Source organism: Macaca thibetana, chromosome 16 (genome assembly GCF_024542745.1).
Source record: "Macaca thibetana thibetana isolate TM-01 chromosome 16, ASM2454274v1, whole genome shotgun sequence".
NCBI classification, from domain to species: Eukaryota; Metazoa; Chordata; class Mammalia; order Primates; family Cercopithecidae; genus Macaca; species Macaca thibetana.
Window position 1 is genome coordinate 73,688,262 of NC_065593.1, and position 21,988 is coordinate 73,710,249.

At 36.9% G+C, this 21,988-nt stretch overlaps 1 protein-coding gene across 15 annotated transcripts in view; it reads left to right on the forward strand.

Annotated features, from left to right (window-relative positions):
- CEP112 (centrosomal protein 112) overlaps positions 1-21,988 on the forward strand; it is a 537,631-nt gene that overhangs the window by 181,194 nt on the left and 334,449 nt on the right. For all 15 annotated transcript variants that reach the window (XM_050762401.1, XM_050762392.1, XM_050762393.1 and 12 more), the window contains one exon: positions 19,839-19,974. In XM_050762401.1, the coding sequence (XP_050618358.1) occupies positions 19,839-19,974 (136 nt within the window). The remainder of the gene's footprint in view (positions 1-19,838; positions 19,975-21,988) is intronic.

Genomic DNA, 21,988 nt, shown 5'->3' on the forward strand with positions numbered 1-21,988 from the left:
CCTTCTCTACTTCGGGGATATTTTGCCTGTATGTCTTGTGCCAGGCATCATAAAGCACATTTTTCTCTGCTAATCAGTGCCAAAAGCACTCTGACAAAATTTTACCTTCCGTATCCATCCATGTATAATTATCATAAAAAATAGCATATAATTGGATTGTTTATAACACAAAGGATAAATGCTTGAGGTGATGGATACCTCATTTCCTCTGATGTGATTATTACACATATTAGGCCTGTATTAAAATATTCCATATACTCCATAAATATATATACCTATTATGTACCCATACAAATTAAAAAGAAAAATGTTTAAAAATATATAGTAAATAAAAATATCATTATCTTAGAAAGTTACAATAAATTGTTAGGTTGTTATACTTTCTTGCCATTTTTACTGTGTCAATATTGCCATCTTTTCCTGTAGCATCCTGTTTATGTATTTATTTTAAAGTTTTTTGTATATTTGCAAATACAAAAAATAATGCCAATCACAATGATAAATGAAGTTTCTCTGTCTCAAAAAAAAAAAAAAAAAAAAAAAAAAAAAGCTGAGAAGATGAGCCAGCTGGAACAGAAAGCGCAGGGCCTGGTGGTGCATGTTGAGGGAGACCTTAAATTACCCCAAATGGTGAATGGTTGAAGAATTGGTAACAGAGTATATGATCAAAGTGACATTGGAGAAAGGCTTACTTTCCTGACTATTTCCTGCCAATAAGCTGTTTTGAAGGAAGGGACAGAAAATAAACTGGTGAAGGAGAGAGAATTTTCCAACCAGAAGGAATAACATGTTCCAAGGGCATGAGTCTGACGACATATTAATGTCCAAGCATGAGGTTAGAAGTACAGCAAACAGACCTGATTTTCTGGAAGAAAGATTTTGTCAGATTATAATAAACAATAGATAAATAAATGTCAAACATTTCTGTCCTTCAAAAACTTGTGTTTATTTCCTCACTGAATTTCCTTTATTCCTTCCTAAATCATAGTCCCTGAAGTTTGATGTCATGAATTTTAACAATGGTCTTTTAAAACTGGTTACTGTTAAAGCCTGAATCCTCAAGTTTTTTATTACCTGATATAAAATTTATTCATTTTAGCTGTAGAATACCCAAATGTCAAGGGACTTTGAAGACACAGTAATTTGAACCATATATCTCTATTCTTAGTGAAAAATGAAAACACTCCAGTGGAGTTTTATGTGGAGTAAACTAGGTCTGGAAATGGTCTGTATCGAGAGACCTAATGGCCTTTTGATGTCTGATTCTTTGATTTGGCTTTTTCTTTTTTAAAGGGGTGTTATGTGATTATAATTAGAAACATTTTAAGTTCTTTACTTGGGAAGTTAATTGTTCCTTAGCTTGCTCTATTATGACAAAATCATGTAGTATAGAATGGTGGTAGTGTTTGAAACTATTACTAAGGAGATTCACCGTGTTTACCAGAGAAAGTTCCAATTCATCATGCAAGGCTTATCTTATCCATACCGGGTACTCATTCATTTTGCAGGTTGTGGCTATGATGTGAATATGTGTTTATTATATATTAAAGATGTTTCATTTTAATAATTTTCTAAATTTCCTGGGAATATAATAGTTTGCTTTTCTTGCAACTGGAATCATTATGTTTTAAGTTGAAAATGGTAGCTAAATTACTAGAAGGCATTAACAAGAATTTACATTCTTTTCTGGTAGGCAGATTTAAGGTATTCAGTTTTGTATGGATATAAGCATTTGTATGATATTGAGAAAAGTTATCCCTACCATTTAGAAAGTGCCTAAGGCCAGGCACAGTGGCCTCACACCTGTAATCTCAGAGCTTTGGGAAGCTGAGATGGGAGGATTGCTTGAGGCCAGGAGTTCAAGACAAGCCTGGGCAACATAGTGAGACTCTATCTATCTTTACCAAGACTTTTTTTTTTTTAATAAAAATAGACCCGCATACAGGTGTGGACCTGTAGTCCCAGCTCCTTGGGAGGCTGAGGTAGGAGGATTGCAGGAGCCTAGCAGTTCGAGGTTATAGTAAACTGATTGCCACTGCACTCCACCCTGGGTGACAGAGTGAGACCTTGTCTCAAAAAGCAAAAAATAAATAAATAAAATTAAAAATAAACAAAATGCCTAAAACCTCTGAATATAATTTTGTTCTTAAAAATCACTCTCTTAAGTATCAAGGGTTGGGGTGGGAAGCAGCTGTTCTCTTTTCTCCTCTCTGCTTGAGCATCTGCAACCATTTTAGATCCAGAGCAGGCAAGGTTTCCAGTGTATTGTAAACATGCCGTAGCTCCAGTGAACACGCTGGCTTAACCCTCCAAGAAGCACAATGTAAAGCTCGAAGAGAAGAGAGCGATGTGTGGTGACCTTGCTTCCAGTTGAGAGAGAAATTTCCATTCTATGAAGTATTTCTTTGTAGACATGTCTTTGTAGAACTCAGCACTTCTCACAAAAACACACTGCTTTAAATGAGTGTCAGTAGAATATGCTGGTCAAGAGGCCTCTCCTGACAGAGACATTTGTGACACAATTTCACACCATAGGTTTAATTTGGAACATATTTTTACATTTCTTGGATGCTTTCCTTAGGAATTAATTGAGTTTGCAAAACCCATTTTTTAGCAGTTTATATATTTAGCTTCTTGAGTTTTACTACAGTCAACATTTGGATTAGCAATGAAATGTGAAATAAATGTAACCCTTATGGGGAGTAAAATATGCTAATAAAGGACAATAGTACTTCATTGAGTGTTTTCAAGTCAACAAAATGGTTTTAATATGTATTCTCTTAATTTATCCTCGAAAGAATCCTATGTGGTTGTTTGTTATTACCTGCATTTTGAAAGCAAGAAACCGAGGTTCATGGAGATTTCACCAATTGTTCAAGCAGTTTCAGCAATACTGCAGAGCTGACACGTGACTGAGCAGGGCCTTGCCCCGGGGCACGCGGAGTCCTGCTTCATTGCTCTTTTCCTGATAGAATGCCAGTGTTTACCTTTGTGTCACCAAAGTCATTTTCCTTTTGTGCTTTTTAAATGATTGGATCCAAATCATTCGAAGATGGCAACATATACTAGATACATCATTACTTATTCTTTCTTGTTTCTTTTAGAGCTAGGATCTTGCTCTGTCACCCAGGCTGGAGTGCAGTGGCATGATCATAGCCCACTGCAGTCTCAACCTCTGGGCTCAAGTGATCCTCCTGCCTCAGCCTCCCAGGTAGCTGAGACTACAGGTGTGTACCACCATGCCTGGCTAATTTTTTTATTTTTTATTTTATTTTTTATTAAAATTTTTTTTTATTGAGACAAAGTCTCACTCTTGTCCCCCAGGCGGGAGTGTGGTGGCACTATCTCAGCTCACTGCAACCTCTACCTCCCCGGTTCAAGCGATTCTCCTGCCTCAGCCCCCTGAGTAGCTGGGATTATAGGCACCTGCCACCACGCCTGGCTAGTTTTGGTATTTTTAGTAGAGACGGGGTTTTACCATATTGGCCAGGCTGGTCTTGAACTCCTGACCTCAGGTGATCTTCCCGCCTCAGCCTCCCAAAGTGCTGGGATTACAGGCGTGAGCCACCATGCCCGGCTTTTTATTTTTATTTTTAGAGACAGAGTCTCACTTTGTTGCCCAGGCTGGTCTCAAACTCCTGGCTTCAAGGGATCCTCCCATCTCAGCTTCCCAAAGTGTCTGGGATTATAGGCGCGAGCCACTGCACTCAGCCACTTATTCCTCACTTAACCCCACATTGGGGAATCCGCCCTGCCCACAGCTCTGACAGCTGCCCACCATATTCTCTGCTATAGGACCATCTTCCCTTCTCTGCTACGTTCATTGGGTCTAGAGTGGACACCTGATCCAAAGGCAGCCAAATCATTTTGTTCTGAGGTACAAAGAGCTTAAGTCACACAGCTGTTGGAGGTGCCAGGATTTGAAATTGTGTGTGTTTGACTTTAAATCCTCTATTCTTAACCACTGTGCTATACTGCATTGCTCTTCTTCCCTGAAGCTTGGGAATTTGGAACTGGAAAACCGAGAGACTGACTCAATGCAGAAGCTGAAAACCTGGAACGTTACTATGAGGAAGGTTGACTAGGCAGCCACTATGGGCCATATGCGAGCTAAAGTGTTGAGTAGTTGTGTTGATGCCAAGAGGAAAGCAGGGCAGATGCACAGGGAGAAGCACAGATGCTGTAAGAAACGCAGCCATGCATAGCAGAGCCTGGTTTATTCCAGTTCCTTCTCAAGAGACACCTTCACTGAGAACTCATGTCTTTATAATATACAGCTGTTTTTATTTGGTTACCATGAGTTAAAAGGCATTTTAACCATTTGTTTAAAATGTGGCCGGGCCCGGTGGCTCACTCCGGTAATCACAACACTTTAGGAGGCCTAGGTGGGCAGATCACCTGAGGTCAGGAGTTTGAGACAGCCTGGCCAACATGGTGAAACCTTGTTTCTACTAAAAATACAAAAATTAGCTGGGCATGGGGGCACATGCCTATAATCCCAGCTACTCGGGGGGCTGAGGCATGAAAATCGCTTGAACCTGGGAGTCGGAGGTTGCAGTGAGCTGAGATTGCACCGCTGCACTCCAGCCTGGGCAACAGAGCAAGACTCTGTCTCAAAAAAAAAAAAAAGTTATAAGTTTACTTTAAAACATATATTAAATATGGCCTATATAATGTTATTACAATATGTATTTTTTTAAAAAAGACCTTTTTAAGAACAAAGAACAAAGGTGAACTGTAATATCTCACCCCTGTCAAAATTATCACAAATTCTTACTAACGAAGTCTGAATCAGTGTGTGGATGGCATACTTCTACAGATTCCTTAGAAATTTTAAGAAAGATTATTCATGCAAATAAAATTGATGACATTGCTGCTTTATTAGGAACAACACATTTCAGGTTTTTTCTGTAGTTATAAACTCTAAACAACTGTAAACTAGTTATTGTAAATTTGTATAGAACCTAAAACAAAAGGTAACATTTTTGATTTGGGAGACAGTCAAGACCAATAAATAACATGCTCTTCCCCTCTCAAATTTAGAACACATTCAGAAAAATAGAAGAATCCTATAGATGAAGTTGTGGTTTGGGTGTGTGGCCAGGTGAAGGTTGGGAGTCCTTTCTCAGTAGATTAAATGTGCTCATCAGGGCACAGCTAGAGCCGCCCACTGGAGCCTGTAAAGGCAGGGGAGGAGGACATTCTGACAATAGGCCCTCCCTGGAGAGAGAGGCAGGGGGCTGAACACTGTTCACACTTGCTTATCCAAGTCCATGGTGATTAGTGTATGCCAAGAAAGGGCAGCAGTTCTCTTCTTGTTGAAAGCGCTGAAGAGCTGACTTTATAGGTCAAATTAGGGAAGGTGGGAGGATTGTGTGCCACATCCAGCACATGTGTACGCATTTAACAAACGGTAACTTCTTGGAATATTCATTTCAGATTCTTTTTGTTTAAAGAAAAAAGTATGGTAGCTATGGGTTTCTTCTCTCTCCTTCCCTGGAGATAATCACCTTTCTTTTCCACATTTTATGCTTTTACCATGTCATTTCAAGGCTATGTTTAGTCTCAAATTAGGACTCCTCCTGAGTGTACCTTAAGTAAAACAAAGGCTTTCAGTTGCTTTTCCTATTCTATCTTATGCATTTAAGGTTTTAAATTGTTTTAAGAAATGCTTAAGTTGTATCACACACATTTTTATATGTAGTGTGTTTTTTGTGGTTCAGTTCCAGTATAGTTCATGATTTTCAGTATGATTTACTTGACACTGAGAAATTATCTAAAAGTGTGTTTTTTTGCTTTCTGAAGAAGTTGCTTTTAGCCCCTTTCAGCAGGTGGAATTAGGAAACAAATGAATATATAGACACATACATATACATCCCTGTGTGTGTATATATTTGTGTGTGTGTTTATGTATTTACCTATGTGTATTTTGATATCATACACATATCCTATACTTATACATCTATATTTCTGTATGTTACTAAATATATAAAAAGCATGAACTCACACTAATTCCATTTCCAGTCAAATTCAACAGGGTTTATTTTATTTCTTCTTATTTGTTTTATTACCGTCTGACTGTGAGAAACCTGACTTCCATTATATATTTACTTATTTACTCAAACCTAGAATCCAGGAATTGGTTTTTCAATTGATAGACCATGCCTTTGTGAAGAAAGAAACCTGTAACTAGAGTCTAAGAGCACATGATCCAAAGACTGTATTCCAAAGTTAATTTGGTTATTTATTCCCCCTTCAGTGTGATTATTAATCATTTGAAATTTGTTTCTGTTTGTATTTCATTTCAGGATTTCCCTCTCCTGTCCTTGTTTATTTCTTTTCTTTTTTTTTTTTAGTAAATAAAACATTAATATAATTCCAAACACCACACATGGACTCTTAGGTATATTCAGAGAGGTGTCGCCCTACCTTGATTCCTTCTCTGTTGTCTTTCCCATTCCAAGTCACTTCTGTGGATATATGATCTTATTAGTCGCTAGTTGATCATTTCTGTGTTTGTTCCTGCACAAATAAGCAGATACATGTATATCTCATTGTTTTCTCTTCCTCCTTACACGAAAGGCATGGACACTTTTGTACACACTGCTTTTTTCATTTATTATAACCTGGAAGTCACTCTTCTTTTTACATCAGTGTAGTATACCAGTGTGTTTATGCAACCACTGTTCTATATGTGGGTATACAGGTTGTTCCCAATATTTGCAATTGCATGTGATGCAGTCATGAATAACCTAATGGATATGAATTTTTGTATTGTTTGGGATATAGATTCGGGGTAACTTTTTAGGATTGGGAATACTGGGTCAAAACTACGTGTATGTAGTATTGTTACATAGTGGCAAATTTTCCTCCATAAAGGTTACACTGACTTAAATTTCTCCTGGCTGCAAATAAGGATGCCTTTTGGACTGCACATAGTCACTCACGCCTGAAATCCCAGCACTTTGGGAGGCCAAGGCGGGCAGATTGCTTGAGCTCAGGAGTTTGAGAGCAGCTTGGGCAACATGGCAAAACCCTGTCTCTACAAAAAACGCAAAAAAAGTAGCTGGCGTGGTGGCACGTGCCTGTAGTCCCAGCCAGTTGAGGGTTGAGGTGCGAGGATTGCTTGAACTGGGGAGGCTGAGGCTGCAGTGAGTTGTGAGGCTGCAGTGAGTTGTAATCTCGCCACTGCACTCCAGCTTGGGTGACAAAGTGAGATCCTGTCTTAAAAAAAAAAAAAAAAAAAAAAAAAAAGCGAATACCTTTTAGACTCCCAAGTAGAATGTTGTTACAATTTAAAAATTTTTGTAAATCTGGTTGGTAAGAAATAATGACACGGTTTTAATTTGCAGTACTCTTGTGAGATTAAACATTTTATTACATTTAAGGGCCATTTTATCAGCCTTATTTAGTTAGAATTGTCATACAATAAATTTCACATAAAGTATACAGTTTTCATATATTTTGAACTATGTACATACTCATGAAACTACCAATACAAAAAAGATATACATGTGAACATATGTATCACTCCAAACGTTCTCTCCTCCCATGCCATCCTTCTGGTCTCCACCTTTCCACTTCCCCATATCCAGGCAACCACTGATTTCCTGTCCTTATATTTTAATTTCCAGAATTTTAGATAAATGGAAGCAGACAGTATGTATAGTTTTTCCAGTCCCTCCACATCTTTCCCAAAACTTCATATCATCAGTGTTTTAAATTTTCACCATGCTCACAAGTGTGTGGTAATATCTTAATTGTGGTTTTCATTTGCATTTTCCTGGTGACTAATGATGTTAAAAAGGTTTTCATGTCCTTATTGGCCATATGCCTATCTACCTTGGAGAGTCTTCAAATCTTTAGTCCATTTTTAAATTGGGTTGACTTGTTTTCTTATAATTAAGTTTTGAGATTTCATTATATATTCTGGATACCAGTCTTTTATTAGATAGATGTTTTTGCATATTTTCTCCCAGTCTGTGACTTGCCTGTTTATTCTTTTAGTGGTTGCTTTCAAAAAGCAGGTGTTTTTAATTTTGATGAAGTCTACTGTGTTTACAGCATCTGTTCTTTTATGGATTGTGCTGTTGGTGTCATATCTAGGAAATCTTTTTCTAACCCAAGGTCACAAACGTTTTCTTCTGCAAGTTTTATAGTTTTGGGTTTTACATTAGGACTTTGATCACTTTTCAGTAATTTTGTATATACTGGGAAGAAGTAAGGATTAAAATTTTTTCTCAGGCTGGGAGCGGTGGCTTTCGCCTGTAATCCCAGGACTTTCGGAGGCTAAGGCGGGCAGATCACCTGAGATCAGGAGTTTGAGACCAGCCTGGCCAACATGGTGAAACCCGTCTCTACTAAAAATACAAAAATTAGCTGGGCGTGGTGGCAGGTGCTTGTAATCCCAGCTACTCGGGAAGCTGAAGCATGAGAATCACTTGAAGCCAGGAGGTGGAGGTTGCAGTGAGCTGAGATCACACCACTGTGCTCCAGCCTGGGCAAGAGTGAGACTCCGTCTCAAAAAACAAAAGCAAAACAAAAATTATGTTTTCTCTTATGATACTGGTTTCTTGTCCTTTTAACACATATAAAATCTGTAGTGACATAACTATTCTCATTTGTAATACTGATAATTTGTATTGTTTCTTTTTTTTCTGACCAGTCTAGCTAGAGGTTTATCAGTTTTATTGATCTTCTCAACCAGCTTTGGGGTTCACTGATTTTTGCCTAATGTTCTTCTGTTCCTATTTTATTGATCTCTGTTTTGACTTTTATGATTTCCTTTCTCCTACTTATTTTGTGTTTTACTGTTCTTTAAAGTGAAAGCTAATGCCATTGTTTTGAAACCTGTATATTATTTTCTAATACAAATGCTTAATTCTATAAAGTTTCCTTCAAGTACAGTGTTAGTAGCATCTCTCTAATTTTGATATTTGTTTTCAGTTTCATTAATCCAAAATGCTTTCTAATTTCTCATTTTGTTTTTTCTTTGGTCCATGGGCTGTGTAGAAAAATATTTAGTTTCCAAATATTTGAGTATTTCCCAGATATCTTTCTTTTATTGATTTTTAATTTCACTATGATCAGAAAATATGCATTGCATGATATGAATCCTTTTAAATTTATGGAGACTTGTTTTATGTTCCAGAATAGTCTATCTTGATAATGTTCCATGTACTCTTGAAATGAACGTGTATTCTTCTTTGATTGAGTGGAATATTCTGTAAGTGTCCATTAGGCCTAGTTGGTTGATAGTGTTCTTCACATTCTATTTATCCTATCTCTTTATTCTTGTCTGTCTACTTGTACTATCAATTATTGATAGTGAGGGATATTGAAATCTCGAAATGTCATTGTGCATGTATTTATTCACCATTGCATTTCAATAAGTTTTTGCTTCTTTTGTTTTCAACACTTGTTTCCTGTTAATATGACTCTTTAAGTACTGTCAATTTGCTTTCTTTAGTGTTGACAAAATTCTTTGCCCTGGAGTAGGCTTTGTCTGATACTAATATCACGACTCCAGCTTTCTTTTGATTAGTGTTGATATAGCAATATACCTGCAATATATGTATGCATGCATGTAGAATACATGTAATATACATGCATGTAACATGCATGTAATATGCCACAGGCATGGGATATACATAGATACATGTAATATGCATGTGACATACATGCAATACACATATACATGCAACATACATTTATGTGATACACATGTAATTTGCAGGTACCTGATGTGTGTGAAACGCATGTCATATGCATGTATGATGCATGCATGTGATATACATGGATGTAGCATGCATGCAACATGCGCACATTACATGCATCTAATACATGCACTGCATGGGTGCAATATACATGCTATATGCGTGCAATGTACATGCATGTAATACACATGTGTTCCTGAAATACACATGCATGCAATATATTTGTAAGACACATGTAAAACACATGTAACATGCATATATGTTATATACATGTGCTATGTATGTGTGCAGTACACGTGATATGCATGCTATGCATGTATGTAATATGCATTGTGCATTGCACAGTATATGCATGCAGTATACATGTGCTATACATGTACATGACATGCACTCACGCAATATCAATGTGCATGCACGTAACATGCATGTGTTGTACATGCAAAATGCACACACATAATATGCATGCATGTAATATGGATGTCATATATGTGATATATGTATGTAACGCGCATGCAACATGCATGTGCGCAATATGCATGAGTATACATGCATGTGATATACATTCATGCATGCAGTATACATGCAATGTGCATGCATGTAATACATATGCAGTATACATGCATGTCATACATATGTAACATACATGTATGTAATATGCATGTGGTATTCATTTAATATGCATGCATATAATATGGCAACATACATACACTGCAATGCATGTAATGTGATGCAGCATGCACACAATATACATGCAATATGCATGTAATGTGCATGCATGTAATATGCGTGCATTATACACGTGGCAGGAATGTAAAGTGCACGCAATATGTGGCATGTATGTAATATGCATGTATGTAACAGATGCAATATTCATGTGACATGCATCCATGCTACATGTACGTGGTATACATGTATGGAAATGTAATATGCATGCATGCATGTGATTTACATTTGTTATACGTGCAATATGCCACATGTGTGCTGTATGCACACACCATGCATGCAGTATACACGTGTCTTACACATGTGTAATATACATTGTATGCATGCATGTATCAAACATGTACTAAGCATGTAACATGCCTGTAGTGTGCAGGTGTTAACACCCACATGTGATAAAGATACATGTCATTTGCATACATGTGATGTACATGTGTGTAACATGCATGTAGTGTACATGTGTGTAACATGCATGTAATATGCAATATGTATGCGTGTAATATACGTGCGTGCATGCATGTGATATGCATCATTTCAGATGCCTGCAAGATACAGGTAATACATAAAATGCTTGCAGTTTGCATGTAATATGCAGGTAACTTTCATGTAACATACATGCTTTATACATGTATTTAATATGCACACATATAATATACTTGTAGTATGCGTGCATGTAATATACATGCAATATGAGTGCATGTAATATATGCATGTGGTGCACATGCATGTAATATGCATGCCTGTGATACATTCATGTGATACACATGCACTATGTGACATCCATTGTATATACATACATGTAATCTGCATGCAATATGCATGTGATACACATGTAATATACATGTGTGCATGAATGCAGTACACATGCGATATACATGCATATAATGTGCATGGTATATGCATGCATGTCATACACATGTGGCATATATGCATGTAATACAAATGTAATATAGTTGTATGCAATACACATCCAAAGTACACAAGTGTAATATACATGCGATATGAATGTGCTATGCATGCATGTAATATACATGTGGCATTCAGGTTTGCAATACACGTGTGATATGCATGTGATATGTATGTAATATGTGTGTGATATGCATGTCATACATGCATTTATATACCTGTGATATTCATGCATGTAGCACATGTGATATGCATGTGATATGCATGTGTTAAGCATGTATGTAATATACATGTATTGCACATGTAATGTGCATACATGAGATATATGTGATGTGCCTGTAATGTGCATGCTTGTGAAATGCATGTGTTACACATGTATGTAATATGCATCTATTTGATTTACATGTAATAAGCATTCGTGTAGTATGCATGCAATATACATGTGTGATATTCCTGCATATATGTAATATGCATGCAATAGACATGTAATATATGCATGCATTATTTGTACATACAATATACATGTATGATGTGTGTGTATTGTGCATGCATGCAATATTCATTTAGATAACATACATGCAATATACATGTATGTAATGCAAATACAACATACGTGTGTAGCATGCATGTATTATACATGCATGTAATATACATGTGATACATATGTGATGTGTGTGCATGTTAGATACATGTATTATACATGTAATATGGTTGTAGGTGATATGTATGTGATATGCATGTATGCAATATATGTAATGCATTAATCTTCTTAAACATTTTTAGTAATGATCTTACCAAAATGAGAAGTCCTTCATGATGTTTTCCTGGATCAGCCTGGCCAACATGGCAAAACCCCGTCTCTACTAAAAATACACAAAAATTAAGCAGGCATGGTACTGCATTCCTGTAATCCCAGCTACTTGGGAGGCTGAGACAAGAGAATCACTTGAACCCAGAAGGCAGAGGTTGCAGTTAGCTGAGATCGCACCACTGCACTCTAGCCTAGGCGACGGAGCAAGACATTGTCTCAAACACACACACACACACACACGCACACGCGCGCGCACACACACACACACACACAAAGCTGATATAATGTCTTGATCGTTTTTGCATTTCTAATGCTGAGCACAGATCCTGGCATGTGATAAATGTTAAGTAAATGCTAATGAACATTTTAGCTTTCAAATACTCGAAGTTATTTAATATATAAATATTGCTATGTAAGAATAAATTATGGCAAGTACTTAGTTATAAATTCAGCTAATTAATATGAAATGATAACTTAATACAAAATGTATGTACAGATTTAAAGAAATAATGTTACGTGTAGTGAAACTACTTTGGACTTCCAGTCAGTTGGGTTGTTTTCATCACTTGTTCTGGCACTTTTATGTGAACTTGACTATTCTAAGTTTCAATGTTTTCTTCTAAAAGATGTAGTAACTTTTCTAATAGAAATTAGATGAAATAATGTGTGAACTGCCCTAACTGTAACAAGCAGGGTAGACATTCAATAAATGTTCACTCTGCTTTATCGTTTGCAAAGATTTAAAAATTATGGCTACACTATAAATGTTATATTTTGTAGCAATATAATTCTCTAAAAGTAGTGGGACATATCTATTGCGACTTTTCATTTCATATCACTTAGAAATCATCTCTAATGAGCAGAAAAGCTTCTCTCACCTGATAAATATTACATTTATATTTGATAAATAGGAGAAAATTTGCCTGCTTAAAATTTGATCTATTTGTGCATAGTGATTAATATAACTGAATATTCTCCAGTTACTTTGAAATATTGAACTGCCCTGGGACAAGGCATGGATAATGTTTTTGAAGGAAATAAATATTTCAGATTCACATTTCAGCCTTTTTTCTTTATTCCTTTGATCTGGCGTTGGTTTACTTATCATTCTGCTTGAGTGACTTCATACTGTCTTTCTTCCTCTCCTAGTAACAAGAAGTGGTCCTCACCTATTCCAGAATATTTAGGTTTTGTCATTTTACAAGAATAACATATATTTCCTTATTATTTACTGATATAACACTACATCTATAATGAAATATATTAATGGGTATGTATGTAAACTCTGTGTATATTATGTACAATTTATAAATGGAAGTTTTAATCCTTTGTTAAATATAGAGACATAAACGAAAATAGCATCATATGTGGGATTTATTTTGAATTTTAAAGAATTTAAAGATTTTAAAGGAATTTTTTTTACCATAAGCCATGACTGCTTTATCTTTAAGGATAATTTTCTCAATATTTTGTTAGTTTACCATAAAAGTATTACTTGCTTTTGTATTTGCTGAGCTAGAATTTGTTTTATTTATGGACCCATATTACAGGCAGAAGTTAGTTTAGCATAAAATTATTATGTAAACTTTAAACTGTTTAAACCTTTCATTAATTTTACTTACATATCTTTATTTCCTACCTTACACATAAATTTGATCCTCTGAGAGCTGTTTCTTATATAGCCTCTTACTGCATTGTTACATTCTTTGTATTCTTTTAGCACTTAAAATTTGTCACAAGATTTAATGTGTACGATATTGCATAATTTTATTTTTCTCCTTGTATTTTCATCTTTTCCCTTAGTCAGATTATAGTTTCTGCAAGATAGGAAGCATGTCTTACACTTCTTTTATGTTTTCTATAGTATTTGAATGAGCAGATCTTAGAATTTGCTGCCAGCACTCTTGTCTCTGCTCCCAGAACAAAACTAACTTACTGAGAATGAAGGCTACAAGGTTGAGGCCAGAACTAGTTCTTTTGAATTATGATTCCAATCCAGTTGGATTTATGGACGTCCAGATTTATGGACGTCCTAGCTGACATCCATATCTTCTTAAGAGGTTTTTGAATTGTTTAATAAGATTCCTCATTTCTATTTATAACTAACATGCTTCAACCAACAGACAGGCATGGTTTTTTAAGACTGGTGTTTGACCCTGGGAGCAAACTCTCTGGGTAAGCCTACATTGTTGGCAATAAAAGGTCTTTGTCAGAACAGAGTTCTGTAGAACTTCTTTATGCTGTTATCATACCTGTTTCAAGCTTTTCCCTTAGTAGTGAGAGAATAACTTCTGATTTTGTGTTTTGGATCATCACAGTTTCATTGAGCTTATAGGAATAATCCATTCCTTGCCTTTTCCATCTTCTAGAGGCTGCCCCTGTTCCTTGGCTTGTGGCTCTGCATGCATTGATTGTGTCGAATCTGTAGATCAATTTGGGAAATATTACCATATATTCAATATTAAGACCAGTACTAACTTTCATTTTACTGGGCATTTTTTTCTGACTCTTGAAGTGTCAGATGTTTAGCTGTCTACAGGGTTTACCATTTTTAAACTAGAATTTAGCAGAGACTACTAGTTTTAAAAGTCAAGTGAAGAAGAGGCCAAAGCAGTTTATTCACTTATCATGCTTATGAAATGTATTATTTTAAATATTTTTGACTCATTCCATTTAATCAGTTTAAGGAACAACCCGCAGCCATGAACATAGGTGATATTGCTGCTTGGAAGTCTTGTTTTCCAGCCCAGCTGGAAAGGGCATGGGGACTCTTCTAGCTGTTTCTCAGACTTGTTTGAAGTTTCTTGTTTTGTGTTGTTTTTCTTGGAGTTTCCAGGGGAGATGCCAAGCTGGCAGCAAATGAAGTAGACTGTAATGTGAAGCCTTATACATACATGTTGGATCGCAGCCATCTTTATTAAACGTACTGGAACAGAAATGTGCAGAAGGAAGATTTTCAAATTAAGGTTCACCCGTCCATATACGTGTTAGCTTGTAAAGCTCAAAAATACTAAACTGTCATCCATTAGTTCCCTATATTTTATTGCCCTTTTTGGAATAATCATGTACTTCAGAACATCCTTTAATCTGAGCTGGCTTGTGGTTGTTTAAGAATGCAGCTTCTTTTTTTCTTTATCCTTTATATACTCAGATGAGGAAAATTTACTGCACTTTATAAATAAATCAGAGCTAAAAAGCAAATTTTCTTTCCACCTTTTTATCTTCATGGAGGCCCAGCTTTAAGGCATTTGAGTGATGCATTTCTACTTGGCCCAACAACTAGTTCCACTGGGGAAAAAAAAATCTTCAAAGTCCTTTTTTCCTCCTTGCAGGATGCACTATTGGGATCATAGTAAAAAGGAGCGCTGTTCCTGTGATAGGAGCAGACCTTTGTCTGTTTCAAAGCTTCAACATTTTCACTTCTGCTTCATTACCTTGTAGAAATTAAAATGGATCCCTCCTTAAAATGATTATCACCTATTTATTTGAATTGACAGATTTAATTTATAGTAAGACAGAGGGGCCAGGTGCAGCAGCTTATGCCTGTAATCCCAGCTTTGTAGGAGGTCGAGGTGGGTGGATCGCTTGAGTCCAGGAGTTCGAGACCAGCCTGGGCAACTTGGCAAAACTCCATTTCTACAAAAAAGAAAAACATTAGCCAGGGGTGGTGGCTTGCACCTATATTCTCAGCTACTCAGAAGCTGAGGTGGGAGGATCACCTGAGTCCAGGAGTTCAAGGCTGCAGTGAGTCCTGATTATGCCACTGCATACTCCAGCCTGGGCAACAGAGCGATACCCTGTCTAAAAAAAAAAAAAAAAAAAGGGGCAGAAGGTTTCTAAATATTAGTGGAGCTCAATGTATTCATTATGGTTTTACTGGACAAGAACATTGAATTACATTGAATGAGGCCACCTTTGATATTTAGCGTTACTATTAGGTTAGTTCAGACAGTATGGTGGGGCTGGAAACTAGATTTTACATATTTCCCTGTGCTTACAATTGAGTGTACAACAATATTTGCTATTTGTAAATCAGGGTAGAAGTGATCAATTAAAAGCAATGTGCCTTATTGTGCAAGGTTTTCACATTTTAAAATGGCCTCTAATTACCTGATGGATAGCTGAAGTTTATGACTTTGATTTATGTGGTCATAAATTAGTTATAAAGTAAAGAAAAAGATTTGTCCTATTAAATTAAAAGTGTTTGACTAAATAGTTCATGCAAATTATTGCACAAATATTATAAAAAACTGACTTTCAACATAGATAGGACAAAGTTGCTATTTCAGCTATAGGTCAAATATTTTTATAAAATTTGTTATCTTTCTTTTGGCTATTTAATGTTCTGTAATTAAAAAGTAAATGATATATAAACTTTTAAAGTTTTCAAATCATGTTCAATGTACTTTCTTTTGTGTTTATATACAAACTGACCAAAGGTAATCCTTTGATAAATGTTAATCTTAATTATAAAAGAGTCTTCCCAAGTGCTTTTAGAAGGGCCTCAAAAAGTAAAGAGGAACATAAGATAAACTAGTCACTATAATCTCTGAAATGGTCATTGCACTGCCTAACGCCAGTGCCTTGGAAACAGTGCCACCATTCATCAACCACAGCACCCTTTCCCTCTGAGCTTGCTCTCAGAATCCTTTAAACAGAGCATTCCAGGCAGCCCCTTCCAGTCAGTTGGGACCACCACACCAGAGAACATCTATTTGCCAAGCCAGGTCTAGACCATGGTACCCAATAACAATTTATATGACTTTATGTTGTTCCCATGTGCTGTTTTAGTATTCAAATATTTTTATATTCAAACAAATTATTAAACATTTGTTGCAGGGAAATCCTACATACAACTTAAAGCCTCCTGTTCTTGCACAGAATAATATAGGAAGAGTGAAAATGCACCAGAGCAATTTAAACTTCTCTATAGCCATCAGAGTGCTCAGTCTTTCATATAGTGGTGTCCCTGCAGTCAGCCTTCAGTATGATATCCAGTTATTAATCACCATTATCTTTGAACTAATATTCACATTAGGTGGCAAAAAAGCCTCACTAATGTTAGGACCTCAGAATTTAACAGCCAGTTAACTTTAAGGCCATTTTCCTTTAACAACGTGTAAGAAACATGGTGAACAACAAGATATTCAGGTCCCAGTTCATTAAAGTGGACAAGTTGAAGAATAGCTTTTAAAAACTTCCAGAATCCTGTACCCCATTGCTGCAAAATGCAGTCCCTGAGAGCCACATGTGGCATGCATCATGACCTGGAATGGCTTAACTCTCATGCAGGGCATCACACACCTTGGGGCAGTATTAAATTCTGTAAGTCATAAAAATGGTGGCTACATCTGTAAAACAGACACATAAAGGAACAGGGATTTAGTGGGAAAACTGTTTTGTTTATCATGGGATCGCAATGATTATTGTCACCTTCAGGTAGATGGATACATGGGATATGAAGAGATAGACACAAGGTGGTGTTTAAAATGACAAGTAAACATGCACGGCATGCTCTTTCAGCCTGTCAACAAACATTTGCCTATTTGCGGATCCCAAATACAGGGGTGGGGATGGGATATGGGTGCGAGGAGAGAACATACACACACGTCTATCTATCTATATCTATATGTCTATATCTATATCAATGATAACCTCATTATAAAGGAACAAGAGAGTCTTGCTGAAGTAGAAATTAGGTAACACTTTTTCTTATTAGTCTTTTGACCACTTAAGCTTTGAAAGAGGTTTTCAGTTTGGTGGGTGGGGAAGAAGAAGGTTTGGTATTTTGATATTTTATATGATATGTACGTTCTTATTGAAAAGCCTAGACATTTTTGTATCTTAGAGTGGATTTTGAACTCAGATAAATAACCTGGAAAAACTCGTATTACCTTTTGCCCAAGTCTTAAAAGATTGCATCCTCTTGTTTTAGAAATGTCTTTTCTCCCCTTTATGATATTCCTCTCAAATTTGGTTTGAGTGAGTTAAATTACCCACCCCTGCCCAGCATTCTTCAGTGTTACAGCTAATAGTAAGAACATGTTTTATATGTGTCTAAGCTTTCCCATTTAGGGAAGGTGAAGTAAGTTAATCTTACCTGTGGCATCTGGAAAATCAGGAAAACAGTGTGGTATAGCAGCCAACAACAGGAACTCTAGAAGCACACTGTCAGGACTGGAATCCTGGCTTGACCTGTTGTTACTCTAGGTGTGTAACCTTGGAAGTATTCTCTCAGCCCTACCTTCCTGTTCTGTGTAAGTAAGGCTATAATAACACTCTTATACTGGTTTACTGTGAGAATAAATGAGAGAAGACATAAAATTCTGTATTAGGCCATTTTCACACTGCTGATAAAGACATACCTGAGACTGGGCAATTTTCAAAAGAAAGGTTTAATGGACTTACAGTTCCATGTGGCTGGGGAGGCCTCACAATCACGGCGGAAGGCAAGGAGGAGCAAGTCACACCTTACATGGATGGCGGCAGGCAAAAAGAGGAGCTTGTGCAGGGGAACTCCTCTTGTTAAAACCATCAGATCTCGTTAGACTTATTCACTATCATGAGAACAGCATGGGAAAGACCTGCCCCTATGATTCAGTTATCTCCCACTGGGTCCCTCCCACAACACGGGGGAATTATGGGAGCTACAAGATTAGATGTGGGTGGGGACACAGAGCCAAACCATATAAAATTCCATTGCATGGTGCCTGGCACCTAGTTAGAACTGAGAGTTAACTATTGTTAAATGGCATGCATTTATAAACTGAAGCCTTTAATTTTTTCTTCTATCAACATGCAAAGAATCCTTTTGTTTTGTTGGACCCTTTCAGCCATGTAATTTCCGCCTAAGGTATGAAGAAATGAGATGGTTATCATTTCTTTTAGGCAATCTGCTAGAAGGCAGTAAAGTAATTTTAGGCCATCATGTTTCTCTGTTGCATTGACTTCACTGCAGATTAACTTCTGGTAGACATACATCTTTCTATTGGTACATTTTTAAAAAACCAAAAGACATGAGATGTAATTCACATACCATAAAATTCACTGTTTTAAAGTGTATAGTTTGGTGGATCTTAGTATATTCACAAGGATGTGCAACCATCACCACTATCTAATTCCAGAACATTTTCATATTTTCCTCATTTCATATCTGTTAGCAATCACTCCCTATTTCCCCAGCCTCTCAGACCCTAGTAACTACTAGTACTACTGTCTGTCTCTATGGATTTATCTATTCTGGAAATTTCATATAAATTGAATCAAACAATATGTAACTTTTTGTGACTGGTTTCTTTCACTTAGCTGGATGTTTTGAAGGTTCATCCATGTTGTAGCAGGTATCAGAACTTCATTCCTTTTTAAGGATGACTAATACACCATTGGATAGCTAGTCTGCATTTTGTTGATTCATTCATCACTTGATGGAGACACATGGTTTTACTCAGTTTCGTTTTTAGGGAAATCTTTGAAAGTAGTTTTCCCTTCATCAGAATACATAGTACATGTTTATACCCTTTTTCTCTTTAGATGAATTATTGTCAAATTTCTAAAGGGAAGTTTTGTAGGATTTGGATCAAAAAAATTAAAATCTGGATTTTATTTTAGAGGGAGTTAAATATTGTTCTTTCATTCATGTTAGTTCTTTTATATTTTAACTCTGAAGCTTCTCTGAACCTTTCTAGGGAAAAAGAGGAGCAGCTTACTCGTGTGACTGAAGTTCAGAGGTTGCAGGCCCAGCAGGCAGATGCCGCTCTGGAAGAGTTTAAGCGGCAGGTGGAACTGAACTCAGAGAAAGTCTATGCTGAAATGAAAGAGCAGGTAAGGAGGCCGCCACACCATCCTTTTTGAAAGTCACTCTCTCAGTAGGAAGGTACATTCTCATCTTAAATATGACAGAAACATTTCACTTTTTAAAAGAGCTGTGTCAAAATTAACCATACAATCGGGTCAGAGATTCAGAATGAGAAAGAGATGTTACCACTTGATTCATCCTTCAAGCGATGCCAGAATGATCATTTAAAAGTCTCCTGTATAAATGCAGTAATGGCAAGCATGTGCCTTGCTTTGGAAGGATAGATAAGCCTAAGAGAAAAATCCCGTGACTGATCAGTTTCTTTAGAGCAGGGGCTCCAGTTAACCATGTCTGTGTTTCTTCATGTTCTATAAATAGTGTCTTATTGATCAGTTACAGTAAATTATTTTCAACTGGCAGTTGTGAAGAACAAAGGCTGTCTCCAATTCTCATACAAGATGGGTGGTAGTTTTTTTTTTTTTTTTTAGTTTTTAAAGAAAATACAAAATTTGTAAAAGAATAAAGGGAATTATTACGAATACCTGGGTACCCATTGCAAAGATGTAATAATTGTTAATGCTGTTTATATAAACTAAAACATTCAGGTGAAGCTTTAGTTTAATTTGTTATTCATGTCTAATCACATTATTCTTTCTTCCCTAGAGAAATCCACTGTAATTAATTGAGTGCATACAGTCAGCCTTCTGTATCCATGTGTTTTTGTATCCATGGGTTCTGCCTCCACAGATTCAACCAACCATGGATCGAAAATATTTGGAAAAATTTGACAATGCTCCAAAAAGTAAAACTTGAATTTGCCATGTGCAGAGGACTATGTTGAATCCATGTGATAGAAGTGACATGTAGATGTTATATTAGGTATTAGAAGTAATCTAGCAATGATAAAGTACACGGGAGGATGTGCACAGGTTGTATGGAAGTACTAGATCATTTTATATAAGGAACTTGACTATCTGTGGATTTTGGTATCTGGAGGGGTTTCAGGAACCTATCACCCATGGATACTGGGGAGGGCTGCATTATTTCAGTTTATTTTATATGCATGTATAATGCCCATAGATAATATACATGTATATATTATTTATGCATTAATATGTTATAGGCATAAATGTTTTTTGTTTTTTAAAAAATTAGATGAATATGAACAGATTTTAAGTACTATTTCTGTTTGCCCTTTTGTATATAATAGTATGTATCTGTGTGCTAACCATGTTGTTTTAGTGCAATCTTTTTAACACTAAATTTATTTTATCATATGAATATACTGTATTTTATCAGCTCCCCTACTCAAGCATATTTAGTTTATTTTCAGTTTTTTCTGATTATAAAGAATATTTCAATACTCATTTATGATTTTATACTATAGTTATCTTCCTTAGGAGTCCCATGCACACACTGGGTGGGAGAAATATCCCTAAGGAAAGTTTCATGTTTGAATCTGACTGAGAACTGAGCCCTAGGTTATGGGATCCCTGGGGTATCATTTTTTTGGCCAGAAACCTCCGTGGCCAGTGGCACCTTTTCCTGAGTTTTGCTCAGGCCCACTGGGCTTATTCCACCCACTTGGCCTGACATGCTGCTCTTGGCTTATGCTACTGGCCTGGATCCCACACCTGCCAAGGGTGAGTCAGGCATAGAGCAGCAAGGGATGTGTGAGCAAGTGTGGGGTCTGGCCACTGTGCAGTCAGGTATGCCACCTGCTGCAGTGGGGTGGGCAGCTCCAGGTGCCAGCATGGGTGTCAGCTCTCTGCGAGGCTGTGACTGGACCAGGTATACTGCAAGCAGCTTCCACAGTTGTCACTGGGGAATGTGGTGGTACCTGAAGCTTGGAGATGCCAGGAACCACAGGAACCCAAAGAGGAAGTCATAGCCCTGGCTTGGGAGTGCCCTGGTCTGGGGTCCCCACAGGGCTGCAGCTCTTCTCTCCTTCTCTTTGCCTGCAACAAGGTGAGCAAGGGGACATGTTTCAGCCCTGTTTGTATTGTAGCTCTTTTAGCCCTGCCATTCGACAGGTCCTGA